At 39.0% G+C, this 14842-nt stretch overlaps 1 protein-coding gene across 1 annotated transcript; it reads right to left on the reverse strand.

The window, feature by feature from the left end:
• Nucleotides 1-10955: 10955 nt before the first annotated feature.
• LOC145059637 (uncharacterized) lies at nt 10956-11852 on the reverse strand. Its single transcript, XM_079007452.1, has 3 exons — nt 11573-11852; nt 11323-11459; nt 10956-11246 (listed from the first exon to the last, which is right to left on the reverse strand). The coding sequence occupies exons 1-3, from the start codon at nt 11850-11852 to the stop codon at nt 10956-10958; spliced, it is 708 nt and encodes a 235-aa protein (XP_078863578.1).
• Between the last annotated feature and the right edge of the window lie 2990 nt (nt 11853-14842).

The raw sequence follows: 14842 nt of genomic DNA on the forward strand, positions 1-14842 counted from the left end.
ATGAAGGATCATCATATTTTCGTCCAAGGCCTAATTCCATAAGGCTCCTTGGGCTGCTTGGTGGCTAAGCTGTCCATTAGGGTTTTTGACTGAAACCCTAGCACCCTATAGTATAAATACATGCCCTATGCTTCAATTTAAGGCCACTTGATTCCAAGGAAACCCTAGGGCCGAAACCAACATCATTCCCTTCTCTCCTTTTGTTGCCTTCTTGCTTCAAGGTGTTTGTGAGCCATTAGAGGCACTACAATTGTGGTGCTTGCTTTCAAGAGTTCAAGAGAGTTCAAGAGATCAAGGAAACTGGTTGTTATTGCTATATAACAACAAAGGTATGTTTACTACACTTCTATGTGATTTTCGAAAATTATAGAAGCATGCCAGGGTTTATTTTGTGTTCATAAAGTTGTATGTCTCATAGTGAAAACATAGATCCAACTAGGGTTGCATGCACACATAGGATTGTTTGTATAAAACCTAACAGTGGTATCAGAGCCATTGGTTTTTTGTTTTCAATTGGATTTGATGCATATTATGAATTTGACAAATTAGGGTTTAATGCAAGTAAACCCTAAGGCTTGGTGATTTTCGCAAATTAGGGTTGCAAAACCCTAGTTGGCGATTTTTTTGATAGGGTTCTTAAACTCTTTTTGCCTAGCCACCAAATTTCGAAATTAGGGTTAAGAAACCCTAGGGATTTCGAAATTCACTTGCCCCCCAAGATAAGATCCCAAGATTTTAGGGATTTGGATATTGCTATCTTTATGATTATCCATTTAATTGTTTAAACTAGATAATTGAAGATCTTGTATTATCCTTTCCATATATTTAAAAATCTAGGGGATAAAAGGATTAATTAAATTAATAATTTAATTTTATGATAAACCTTAAAGATTTAATAGTTCAAATTAATTGTTTAATTTTGATAATTATTAAATCAAAGTTTTCTTGGTGTTTAAAATTTTTAAATTAAATAGCCTTAATTTTCGAAAAATTTTAAATACACATTAAGATACTAGTATTTTGAAATGCTTTAAAATACACCCTTATACAATTATGATATTATAAGATTAATTATTATATATGTATAAGAATAAGCTAGTCTTATCGCTAGTAGGCCTCATTCACGAAGCCGGTCTATAAGGTGGGTATAAGGTTGCTGCCTATAAAATGGCGCTTAATGGATGTACACTCACATCTACCGCTTGCTTGACTGGTGGAGGGTCGTTAGCCGAACGGATAGGATAGGGCACTTAATTCCTCATTAAAAGTATAATGGAAATATTAAAGTAACTACATTGTTTTACAAATTCCCACTCTTAGTTACTTTAGGGTAAAATGTGAAAATGATGCTAATCCATGGAATTACACTTCGTACCCTTGTCAAACGTTGATGGAGCGCGTGTGGTTAACCGGCACATCAATTTGGGGATGACATAGGTAGCGAAGGGTGACTCGATGTTTGTCATAGATCAATGGAGCGTGTGTGGTTTACCGGCACATTGATTAGGTGATAGTGACATTGAGTGCACCACGTTAATTCGCATGGTTATTCACAAATTTGTTTGCGATCCTCGGCGTCCCAGTCGCAAATGTGAAATGCATATCGAGATTTAAACATGCCATTGAAAAGTTCAATGAATCTCAAAGATCTAGGAGTTTTCAATACATTTAAAACCTAAATTGCTTTTTCGTTTTTCATGGTGAGAATTAGTGAATCGTCATTCACTTACCTTCAAGTTATTTACTTTTAGAGTACGGCATCCCTTTCTAAGTTGTAAATAATGTTGTTGGATCCTAGCCCTAATTTCTCATTTGGGTGTTTAATTAGGGATTCATTTCTAATCAAGCTTTGTCCCTTTCTTTTTCAGATGTCTGCTAACAACAACAACAACAACGCTTCTGGGTCATTCTCGTTGATGAACTTGTGTCAGAAAGTGACATTTGATGGTTCAAACTTCAACGAGTGGATGAGATACATTCGCATGATCACACGCTACGAGGACAAAGAATATGTCCTCGATGAAAAGCTTGAGAAGATCATCCCAGATGTTGCTACTCCTGAGGAACTGGCCGCCTTTGAGGCCCACGAGCGTGATGCCACGAAAGTTCACTGCATCATGCTGGCCACCATGAACCTCGAACTCCAAAAGTCCTATGAGGACATGTATCCATATGAAATGCATCAGGATTTGCTGGACAGGTATCACCAGAGCGCGAGGCAAGAGCGCTATGAGATCATTACTAGCATGATCACCGCTAAGATGGGGAGTGGAGAATCCCTAACCTCTCATTTGCAGAAAATGCAGAGGTATGTTGATCGTCTTCTCAAACTTAATGTTAAGTTTGATGAGGATTTGGCTATTGACATAATCCTCCACTCCTTGCCCTCCTGCTACAATCAATTTAGGATGACCTACCATATGAACAAAGAGGAGGTCTCCTTGAGCAAGCTCCAAGGACTCTTGAGGACTGCTGAGAGCAACCTCAGAGACAAATCCGTTGCACCGTCACCTGCTGTGGCCGCTCCCGTGATGGCGATAGGTCAAGGAAAGGGTAAAAAGAGGAAGGCTCCATGTAAGAGCCACCATAAGGGGAAACCCCGTGATGGTTCATCCTCAAGTGGGACCAAAGCTGGATCCGTTAAACCCTCTTCCGATCCTAAAGAAGCAGAGTGCTACTATTGCCACCAAAAGGGCCACTGGAAGCGAAGCTGCCCACAATATCTGCAGGACATAAGAGATGGGAAGATCAAGCCCACATTTGCAGGTATGTATTCTATTAAATCTAATAACTCATCATTTGCTACTTCATGGGTTCTTGATACAGGATGTGGTTACCACATTTGTTCTGATTTGCAGGGCCTAAAAAGAAGTAGGGAGATGAAGCATGGGAAGATGAACCTGATTATGGGAAACAGAAGATCGTCGCCTGTGACCAAAGTCGGTGTTTATTCTTTGGTGTTAAGTAATGGGTTAGGAATAGATTTAGAGAATTGCTGTTATTCGCCAGATATGGCAAGAAACATTATTTCTTTTCATGGGTTGTTTAGACAAGGTTTCAGATATTCTTTTGATAATAGTAATGGTTCTATTAATGTTTATTTGAATGGTGTCTTTTATTTCAATGCATTACCTTGTAATGGGATTTATGAATCAGTGATGATTGTTGATAATTTTGGAAATAATGTTTTGAATATTGATTCGTCTACTAGTCTAGACAAAGCATGCTTGTGGCATTGTCGTCTTGGCCATGTCAACAAGAAACGCATAGCCCAACTCCAAAAGGATGGAGTGTTGGAGTCATTCGACCTTAGGGACGATGACACATGTGAGTCTTGTTTACTTGGGAAGATGACCAAGTCACCCTTTACTGGCACTTGTGAAAGGGGTGAGGGTTTATTGGATCTCATACACACCGATGTGTGTGGGCCCTTTAGATCCACCACAAGGGATGCTTGCCGCTTCTACGTGACTTTTACAGATGATTATAGCAGATATGGATATATCTACTTGATCAAGCAAAAGTCGGAAACCTTTGAAAAGTTCAAAGAATTTAAGAATGAAGTGGAGAATCAGCTGGGCAGGAAAATCAAGATGCTTCGGTCAGACCGAGGAGGAGAGTACCTAAGTCTTGAGTTTCACGACTATCTAAAAGAATGTGGAATCGTTTCGCAATTGACGCCTCCGAGAACGCCACAATTGAATGGTGTGGCTGAGAGACGTAATCGGACCTTGTTGGACATGGTTCGTTCTATGATGAGTCGGACTTCGTTACCAATAGCTTTCTGGGGGTATGCCTTAGAGACTGCCGCCCATATACTTAACTTAGTTCCCACTAAGAAGGTTTCCAAGACTCCTCACGAGATATGGACAGGGAAGGCTCCCTCGTTGGCACATATCAAGGTTTGGGGTTGTGAGGCTTTCGTAAGACGAGAGACTCATGACAAACTAGAACCTCGCAGTGAGAAGTGTTATTTCATCGGCTATCCGCAGAAGTCTTTTGGCTACCTTTTCTATAGACCGAGTGACAATGTTGTCTTCGTTGCTAGAAGAGGGGTTTTCCGAGAAAGGGAGTTAATAAGCCAAGAAGACAGTGGGAGGCAAATTGAACTTGAAGAAATTCAAGATCAAAGCGATGAAGGAACCTCGGACACTGGCACTCAACTTGAGGAGGAAACTCCTGTTGAACCTATTGACGAGTCCCTACCTCTTCGACGTTCCACTAGGGCTAGCGTTCCACCCCAGTTTTATGGTTTTCATATTACTACTGAAGGGGATACATTTATTAGTGATAGTACACTAGTAAATTTGGATGAACCTAGCAGCTATAAGGAAGCCATGGCAGGCCCGGAGTCTGCAAAATGGAAAGAGGCTATGGACAGCGAGATTCAGTCCATGTACGACAACCAAGTTTGGAATTTGGTTGATAATGTACCGGGTCGTAAGACAGTCGGGTGCAAGTGGATCTTCAAGAAGAAGACGGACATGGATGGGAAAGTGCATACTTATAAAGCGCGATTGGTTGCGAAGGGCTTTACTCAAACTCCTGGAGTTGACTATGATGAAACCTTCTCACCAGTTGCGAAGATAAAGTCTATTAGGGTGATGCTTGCCATAGCTGCGTTTCATGATTATGAAATATGGCAGATGGACGTGAAAACCGCTTTCCTTAATGGAAAGTTGGCTGAGGATGTCTATATGAATCAGCCAGAAGGTTTTGTCGATGTGAAGCATCCGAATAGAGTATGCAAGCTTGAGAAATCTATTTATGGATTGAAACAAGCATCTCGCAGATGGAATCTTTGTTTTGACGAGAAGGTTAAAGAGTTTGGCTTTCTGCGAAGCGAAGATGAATCTTGTGTGTATGTCAAAGCCAGTGGGAGTATAGTAAGCTTCCTCGTATTGTATGTCGACGACATACTACTCATAGGAAACGATGTCCCAACCTTGCAGGAAGTCAAGTCCTGGCTTGGGAAATGCTTCGCTATGAAGGACCTCGGAGAAGCCGCTTATATTCTGGGAATAAGAATAGTAAGAAACAGGGAAAAGAGACTGATAGGACTCAGTCAGGATACATACTTGGAAAAGGTACTAAAGCGTTTTAGTATGGAAAATTCCAAGAAAGGGGAGTTGCCAATCCAAAGCAATACCAAGCTGAGTAAGACTCAGAGCCCGAGTACAGAGACAGAGATAGCTGATATGAGCCGAGTACCTTACGCTTCCGCAGTAGGCTCTATCATGTACGCTATGACTTGTACTCGCCCTGATGTGGCCTTCGCTTTAAGCATGGTCAGCAGATATCAAGGGAATCCTGGTAGGGCACATTGGATTGCGGTTAAGAATATTCTTAAGTACCTTCGGAGGACCAAGGGATGGTTTCTAGTCCTCGGTGGGAGTGATGACTTAAGGGTACGAGGGTACAGTGATGCTAGTTTTCAGACGGATCGGGATAACTTCCGATCGCAGTCAGGCTGGGTCTTTACCCTAAATGGAGGAGCAGTGACTTGGAAAAGTTCCAAGCAAGAGACCGTAGCTGATTCAACGTGCGAATCAGAGTATATTGCGGCGAGCGAAGCGTCAAAGGAGGCTATATGGTTGAAGAACTTCATTGGAGACCTTGGAGTTGTGCCATCCATAAAAGAGCCTGTGGAAATTTTCTGTGATAATGAAGGAGCGGTTGCCTTAACCAAGGAACCAAGGGATCATGGCAGATCTCGACATATCGACAGGAAATACCATTTTATTAGACATCGGGTAGAAGAGGGACTCCTCGTTGTGAAGAGGGTATCGTCAGAAGATAACCCAGCAGATCCCCTTACCAAGGGACTGAGTAGGGTCAAGCATTTGCAGCACGCTAGGAGCGTAGGGCTGAAGGACGATATTAGTTTAGATTAGATAGGTAGGAAACTTGTAATAGATAATGTCATATTCAACAAATGATGATTAAATAAAGGTGTGTTATTTATAAGAAAGTTTCTATCTTGTGTTGATTATTTATCTATTGTTTCGATTTTGCATGTTTTGACTTCCTGAATAATAAGATTATTCGAACAGTTCACAATCGCTCATATGTTGGAAGTAGATATGAAGGAAGATTGTCATAAATTTGTTTGTAGATTGTCTGAAAAGTTTTAGACATAGCAAAGGTTTGCTGCAAAGTTTATGAGTGCTTATGAAATCTGTATTGAGCATTGAAATAGACCCACACTTGCTGGTATTACTTCATGAATGTTATCACAAGTGATCGCAAGATGATAATATCATATAATCTTTAAACCTAGAGATATGGTTATTGTTTATTAGTTGATTATACATTGATAATGCGAAAACGCATCAGTAACTTGATGTTATAAAACGTATTATTGTGTGTGGTTTAACTAGTAAATGATAAAGGCATATTAGTCAACGTTTTCTGTTCCTTTTATTCTATGAGGATAAAAGCGATATCTCGGCCACTTGATGATTTGGTTTGACTTATGTGCCGGGCCCGGTCAGGATAAAGTTGATGTGTTCAACTAAGTTCTATGTCGAACAAATCAGAGATCAAGAAATAGAGTGCTAGACAATAAGTATTGTTAGCATGATATCTAGAACAGAGGATTATACGATCCCTTATCTAAAGGACAGATTATTGGTCAGAGTTGACAGCGGCTATTGAAAGCTACGATTGCTATCGGGTACGGAAGTTATACGTGAGATATAGTTACTAGACTTATCCAAGTGGGAGACTGTTGGATTAGTGTCTAAGTCAGTAACCATATTTGGTATATACTTGACCCGAGTGTGCATGGTCCTTTTGGGTTGCCTTCACCAAAGCAACTTGACAAGGTAATTTGATATGAGAGAGGAGATATTATGATTTATTAATATATTATAAGAATAATATATTAAAGGAGAAATCATATTTATTTGATTAGTATTAGTCATAAATTAATTAGGAATTAATTTGGTGACTAAAAGAGATTAATTAAATAAAAGGGTATAAACTGTCAAATGTGTGATAGTTGAGTTTTGGGCTAGGAAACCTAATAGACTAAGGGGGAACGAAATTATGATGAAGGATCATCATATTTTCGTCCAAGGCCTAATTCCATAAGGCTCCTTGGGCTGCTTGGTGGCTAAGCTGTCCATTAGGGTTTTTGACTGAAACCCTAGCACCCTATAGTATAAATACATGCCCTATGCTTCAATTTAAGGCCACTTGATTCCAAGGAAACCCTAGGGCCGAAACCAACATCATTCCCTTCTCTCCTTTTGTTGCCTTCTTGCTTCAAGGTGTTTGTGAGCCATTAGAGGCACTACAATTGTGGTGCTTGCTTTCAAGAGTTCAAGAGAGTTCAAGAGATCAAGGAAACTGGTTGTTATTGCTATATAACAACAAAGGTATGTTTACTACACTTCTATGTGATTTTCGAAAATTATAGAAGCATGCCAGGGTTTATTTTGTGTTCATAAAGTTGTATGTCTCATAGTGAAAACATAGATCCAACTAGGGTTGCATGCACACATAGGATTGTTTGTATAAAACCTAACAGTAAGGACTTCTTGACCTTTGTAATCATGGTGAGAATGCCATTCTACCCCATGTTGTAGAACATCTCAAAGAGTTGTACAATGGAAATGGAGTCAGGGTTCACCTTTGAGTCTGCATAAGGTAGCCCTAAAAGTGAACAAAACCTAGCTTTCGAGACTGAACTCTTCTTATTAAAATATCAAATTAAATTCTTTCATCGACCTTGATGTACTTGGCTGAAGAATAAACCTGAGAAAGGAGGGACATTGGAACAACATCGACTTTGGTAAGAGAAATTACCAGTGGTGAGTATTTATAGCATTCGACGATCTACAACATGTAGGGATCATACTTGTAAGGCACTAAGTTCATAATCAGATAATTGTGGTTGGGCTTGATTGTGAGATGAGAGGATTGAGCGTGTTTTCTTGAGCTGAAGAAGAGTCTGCCATTGTTAAAGCTTGGTATGGAAGATGAACAGTAGAAGAAGAGAAATCGCCTTGATAATGCTAGAGAGTGTTTGTAAAGAGGAAAACAAAATGAAACAAAACCCTTTATACGATTTCCAGGAGAGAGAAATATCTCTTAATGATGATAGTGTGACGTTCTGAAACGACGCCGAAAAAGGTGCGATTTGACAACTGTCTTTCCCAAAAAAAGCATGTCAGGCGGCATGACGATAGGGTAACGTTTAAAATTCACGCACCTTTTCCAAAATCTTATCGATTCGTCTCCTCTACAAATTAACCAATTGTTTCAAATTGTGTAGTAGAAGTGAAACAATAAATTTGCAAATTGCCATTAGAACCATGAACCAGACTTTGGAAGATCATAAAGAACTTCGTGGAAGAATGTGCCAAAGAAAAATAAATAAAGCAGGTTATTGATGTGGGATATTAGTGATGTCTTTAGTGACACAAAATTGTGGATCTCGGGCACGAATCTCTTCCTTCAAATTCAAGAAAGACTGAGAAGTGTCTGTGTGGTATCACATTGAAGTACAATCAAATGCTTGTTAAGAAGCAATGAAAGGCATCTTTTCAGTATTCGGCTGTGAGGGTGGCTTTCACTTCAACTAAACTACGGACCTTGATATAAGACTGAAAGTTGAGTGAAGTACTTGTGTGGCCAATGTAGCCAAAAGCATCAAGTATGTTTGTGCATTTTTCATTGACTTGGTGATAAAATAGAAATCTCAAAACAAAATTAACACTAGATCTTTTGGGTAGAAATATCCTTGTGTTGGAACATTTCATAAACATCTTACAAACAAAATAAAAGAGATTTCATGGTACCGACCACAAACGTGGTTGCGTTAATGCATGGGTGAAAAAGTAGAACATTTGATTTTTCACCATCAATTCAGTTAAGGTATTGGATTTTGGGTTTCACTTAGAACGTGGTGAAACGAAAGTAAGATCATTAACACGGATTTTGTGTAACCGTAAACCTCAGTGGTAACCTCAGTGGTAGATTCTGAGAGTCTCAAGGTTTATGTTTATTAAGTGTAATGTGATGGAGAAAAGTATGAAGGTGGTTAAAGAACCAAAAGTACCTCTGCTATACAATTAGGACAGAGCAGATAACTCTTAACTCATTATGAGAAGAGTAAGGTAGCTCGTGACTTAAGTGATATTGGCAGCCTTATTGGGAAGAAAGGAATTTTATATTTCAAATCAGTAAGGCTTCACTTAGAGTCTTAGAGGCTTGAAACTACATGCAACAACATGCTTCTAAGGACACTTAGCTAGTACAAAGAGAAAGAGATTTATACCTGCCCCAACTCCATCACTCAAATTCGACCATGAATATTTCAATGAGATAAATAAAAATAGAAGAGAAAATATTTTTATATTTTTTATTTGTCTGAAAATAAATAAAAACAGAAAGGAAAAATATTTTTGTATTTTTAATATTTCTAAAAATAAATAAAAACAGAAAGTAAAAAGGAAAGTGCACAAAACTTATACGTAAAGTATCAACCGAACGTTCGCCTTTGGATAGATGAGGCGCAATATACCGAGCGTTCGGTACAATTCGGTTACCGAAAAAAACGGAACCGAAATAGACCGAGCGTTCGCTCTATTTCACTTGTTAATTTTTTAAAGAGGCGAAAGAGAAAGTGAAACTTAATGAAGCGAAGATGGTTTCGGTACAGATTCAGCTTCCATCATTCCTAAGCCTTGGAGTATTCTATCGAAGGTTGCTTCAGGCAAAGCTTTAGTGAATATGTCAGCCAATTGATCAGCAGATCGAACGAAGTAAACTTCAACATTACGATCTTTGATGTGATCCTTGATAAAGTGATATCGAAGTGCAATGTGTTTCCTCTTGGAATACTGCAGTGGATTGTGACAAATACGAATTGCACTTTCTGAGTCACAATATAGGGAATTTTCTTCATATTCCGTCCATAATCCCTTAGTCGGCTTTGGATCCAGACAACCTATGAGGTACAAGATGGTGTGGCTGTATATTCAGCTTCGGCGGTTGATACGGATACAGATGTTTGTTTCTTGGACTTCCATCTGACGAGTTTACCATCAAGAAATTGACAATCTCTAGTTGTGCTCTTTTGATCTAGACCACATCCTCCAAGATCGGCATCAGAGAATGCTGGAACAAAGAAGCCGGATTTGGTTGGATACCATATTCCAAGAGACGAGGTTCGCTTCAAATATGTGAGGATGTTCTTAACAACCACCATGTGAGGTTCGCGCAGATTGGCTTGGAACCTGGCACAATAGTAAATAGAAAACATGATATCAGGTCTACTAACTGTAAGATACACTAGTGATCCTATCATTTGACGATAGAGGGTCATGTCAGCAGCTGGTTTATCTAGGGACGGTGTCAGCTTCGTCCCAAAAGCCATTGGAACCTTCACTCTTGAGTCTCCCATCATGCCAAATTTTGCTAGCAAAATCGTTGTGTAAGCCTCCTGATTGATAAATATGCCTTCTGGTCTCTATCTTATGTTCAGGCCAAGGAAAAAGTTAATTGGACCCATTGAGCTCATCTCAAATTTAGTCTCCATAAGCTTTTGGAATTCAACTGCTAGGCTGGGATTCGTGGAACCGAAGATGATGTCATCGACATAAATTTGGACAATCATCAAGTGGTCACCCTCTTTCTTGCAAAAGAAGGTTGGGTCAACCGAACCATGTTTGAATTTAGACAATTTTAAAAAGCGAGTTAAGGATTCATATCAGGCTCTAGGGGCTTGTTTTAGACTGTAAACTGCCTTGTCCAGAATGTAGCAATGATCATGATATTTCTAATTTACGAAACCTGGTGGTTGTTCAACATATACAATTTCTTCCAACTCCCCATTCAGGAAAGCACACTTGACGTCCATTTGAAAAACATCAAAATTCTTATGTGTTGCGTATGCCAGAAAGATCCGCACGGATTCTAACGTTGCTACTGGAGCGAAGGTTTCTTCATAATCGACCTTTTTTTCCTAACAATAACATTTTCACAACAAGTCTCACTTTGTTCCGTATCACATTCCCTTCTTTATCCATCTTATTACGGAAACCCCATTTTAAACCAACTACAGATGCATCCTTTGGAGTAGGAATCATTCTCCAGACTCGGTTTCTCTGAAACTCATTGAGTCTGTCTTGCATAGACTGTACCCAATCAGAATGATCGAGTGCAGTGTAGACAGCTTTCAATCCTATCTTGGAGACAAACAAGACTTGTGTAACTTGAGAACATGCAATATTCCACTTGAGAGAATAAAGCAGTTTGTTTCACTTTAACTTGAGAACGTGTAAGGACTCCCTCAGATGATTCACCAATCACTTCTGTTTTCGGATGATCTCTTGTCCATTTAGTGAGTGGAGGGTAATTTCGATCGTAGGCAGAATCTGGTTCAACATTTACATCTTCTTCGAATTCTAATTGAACATCTGAATTATCATTTTTATTTTGATTCTCCCCTTAAATGATGAGACAGTTTCAACATCAGGTTCATAATTCTTTCCCTTGATTGGAATTTCATGGGTCGTGGTTGGAGATGATTTCTACCCCTAGAGAGGGGAATCATGTTTACTTGATGGAGATGAATCCTCCCCTTGCAGTGGTGTGCTATCTTTTGGAGGTTCACTTGGAGCATGAGGTTCTCTTTCCATGTCTTTTTCAACATCGTTGATTATCTTCTTTAGGTTATCGATTTTTTTATCGGCTGCCTTTGCTTCAAAGTTGGTGGCCTTTTCAGGTTCATCAAAGAGCAACATGTACTCTTCAAACAGATTGGATATCGATGCTGTGACTTTATTAGTCTCGAGAAATATTTCCTCCATTGAACCTTCGCTTGATTGAGATTTCTTCATGTAATTGTCATCAAACGTGACATAATAGGTTTCTTCTAACTTCTTTGATCTTTTGTTGAGAACCCTATATGCCTTGGAGGTTAGAGAGTACCCCAAGAAAATCCATTCATCAGCATTCACATCAAACTTGTTTCGGTTCTCTTTGGAGTTGAAGATGAAACATCTGGAAGTGAAGACATGGAAAAACTTGACGTTAGGTTTGCAATTATTAAGAATTTCATATGGAGTGATAGAAAATAGCTTATTGAAAAAGGATCTGTTCTGGGTATAGCAAGCAGTAGGTATAGCATTGGCCCATAAATACAAAGGAATAGAAGTGAATCTAAGCATGGTTCGGGGTGCTTCACATAAAGATCGGTTGCGTCTTTCAACTACTCCATTCTGCTGTGGAGTATAAGGAGCAAAGAAGTTGTGTGTGACTCCCTTTTCGGCTAGAAATTCTTGAAAATCTTTGTTGTTGAATTCCAATCCGTTGTCGCTTATGATGTTACGAACTAGCTTTCACAACTTGAGTTCCACTTTCTTTATAAAGTTCTTCAGCTTTGGAGTAGGCTCTGATTTCTGTTTAACAAAAAAATATACCCAAGTGAAATGGGAAAAATCATCAACAATAACAAGTATATACTTACTACCGCCAATACTCTGAATTGCAGACGGTCCACATAGATCATTATGAAGATGCTCAAGAGGCTCGATGATCTTTGTGTTTACAATAGTTGGATGACTCTTTCGGCTTTGCTTTCCCATTTCGCATGCAACTTATAGATGCTCATTATCAAACTTTAAGAGGGGAAGACCTCGCACATGATCACCAAGAATGAGCTTGTTGATATCTTTAAAGTTGAGGTGCGATAGGCTTCCCTCGTATCGGATTTAGATTAAGTGGATACAGATCACCTTTTCGTTGCGACTTCAATAGAACCGTTTTCGTTTTCTTCTCTATGATCTCTGATCCTTCATCATCGAACGAAACCTTTAGACCATTTCCGACAACCAATTGTGAAAAACTGATTAGGTTGTGTTGTAATCCTTCCACATAGGCAACTTTACGGATTAAGAAATCTCCATTTGTAATCATCCTGTAGCCCTTTATCGTGCCATAAGAGTTGTTTCCGTACTTGAGACGTCCACCATCTTTGAGAGCATGAAACTCCCTCAGTTCTTCCTTCCTTCTTGTCATGTGACGCGAGCATCCACTATCAATATACCATTCGTCGTCGAACTACTCGTCACGTATAACCTGCAAGAATTAAGCGGATTTAGGAACCCAAAGTTGCTTGGGTCCTAGTGAGGCATTTACAGAAGATGGAAAAGCAATCGAAAGATCAACCCTATACATTCGTTTTATCAATGTGGTTTCATCTTTTCTTTTAATGGTGAAAACTTTGACTTTATTTTCTTTCACATTCGGTTCGTTTGAATCAAATTGCTTAATTTTATTTTGATTCCTAATAGATTATTTCTTAATATTCCTAGGGTTAGTGGTGGTCTTGTTTGTTTGACCTTCAGAATCTGAGATGAGCTTTCCTTTCCCTTTAACATCCTTGAGAGGAGTTTGATTTGGTTGAGAGTGAGGATGGTTGTGTTTCTTGGTGAACCTTCTTGGTGATGATGACCTGTGAGCGGGATTTCCCTTTTGTTTCTATGAAGCACAGGAATGATAGTGAGAACACTGCTTGGGTTTCGCCTGGGAATTTTCTTTTGCTCTTTGACTGGAAGCCTTTTCTTTATGCACATAGTTAGAGTGTTGGGATTGCCAAAACTGCTTCCTCTCGGTGAGATTTTTCTGATATCTCCTATTTCGCTAATGTTTTTTCTCCGCAAATGTCTTGGAAGATCTATGAATGTTTACGTTCAGTTTTGGTTTCCTTGCATATGTTTCGCTCCTTACTGACTCAGATTCGCTTGTCCATTTGGTTTCGCTTTGAGCTTCTTTTGTACCACTTGTACTTGCTTTAGCGAATCTAGATGGCTTATTGATTGGTTTAGCCACGTATCTACCTTTCACCCTCCATGAGGTTCATTCCGATAATCCTTTCGTTTCATCTGCATTATCAATTGGGGAAGACCAAAAGTACTCATCACAACCATCAACATTGTCTTCATCTACCAAGGTAGTTAGCTCAACAGTTTGCTTCTTGGTAACTCCAGTGCTGGCGTACACTTGATTTGGTACAGTTTCTACCTTTTGGTATACCACAACCATTTCTTTCAGGACTTTATTCTTGTCTTTAGACGATCGAGCGAACTCAACAGAGTTTTCAGATATAGGGACTTTTTCTGGTTCGGGTTCAGTTTTAACAAATTCAGAATAGTCAACCTCGTCCTCTACAGAAATTTCACTCATATCATTGTCCTCATTAAATTAAGGAGTATTGCCAACATTAATCTTGTTTTCTGAACTTAACTTGGTACTCAATGAATCAAATCTCTATATGGTTTCGGTCTTAATTTTCAACTTATCATTTTCGTCCAATAAGTTTCTAAGCATGTACTTGTGGTATTTGGACTTAATAAAGGACTCAAATTTGTCGAGACCAATCCTATGGGCATCAGAGGTTTCTTCTGACAGGATGATTGATTCACAGTTATAACAATCAGCATCTATTTCGTCTTCCTTTAGTTCAAGAAAAGGCAAAATCATTTTGTGAATCTTTTTGTTAATATCGCAATCTAAATGCAACTGAGTAATATTTGTATAAAGTCGTTTAGCAATTAAGAAAAAAATATTCCTTTGTTTATAAAATTTCAAATTGTCACATTGCAAATATATCAATTCGTCTCTTGCCCTAACCAGCTCTAACTCCTTCTGCTCTATTCACATCCTTCGCTCCTCACTCTTGGAAGACACCCTGCTAATTTGATCAGTTAGGTTAGCATTTGTGAGGCGAGTTTGTTTTAGGCTACCACTTAGACTAGAAAATTTAAATTTTTAATCATTTAATTCCTTTTCATAGTTAGAAATGGGTGTTTTGAGTGTTTCAAGGATG

The sequence above is a fragment of the Lactuca serriola genome, chromosome 1 (genome assembly GCF_051521515.1).
Source record: "Lactuca serriola cultivar US96UC23 chromosome 1, Lser_US96UC23_V15, whole genome shotgun sequence".
Lineage (NCBI taxonomy): Eukaryota > Viridiplantae > Streptophyta > Magnoliopsida > Asterales > Asteraceae > Lactuca > Lactuca serriola.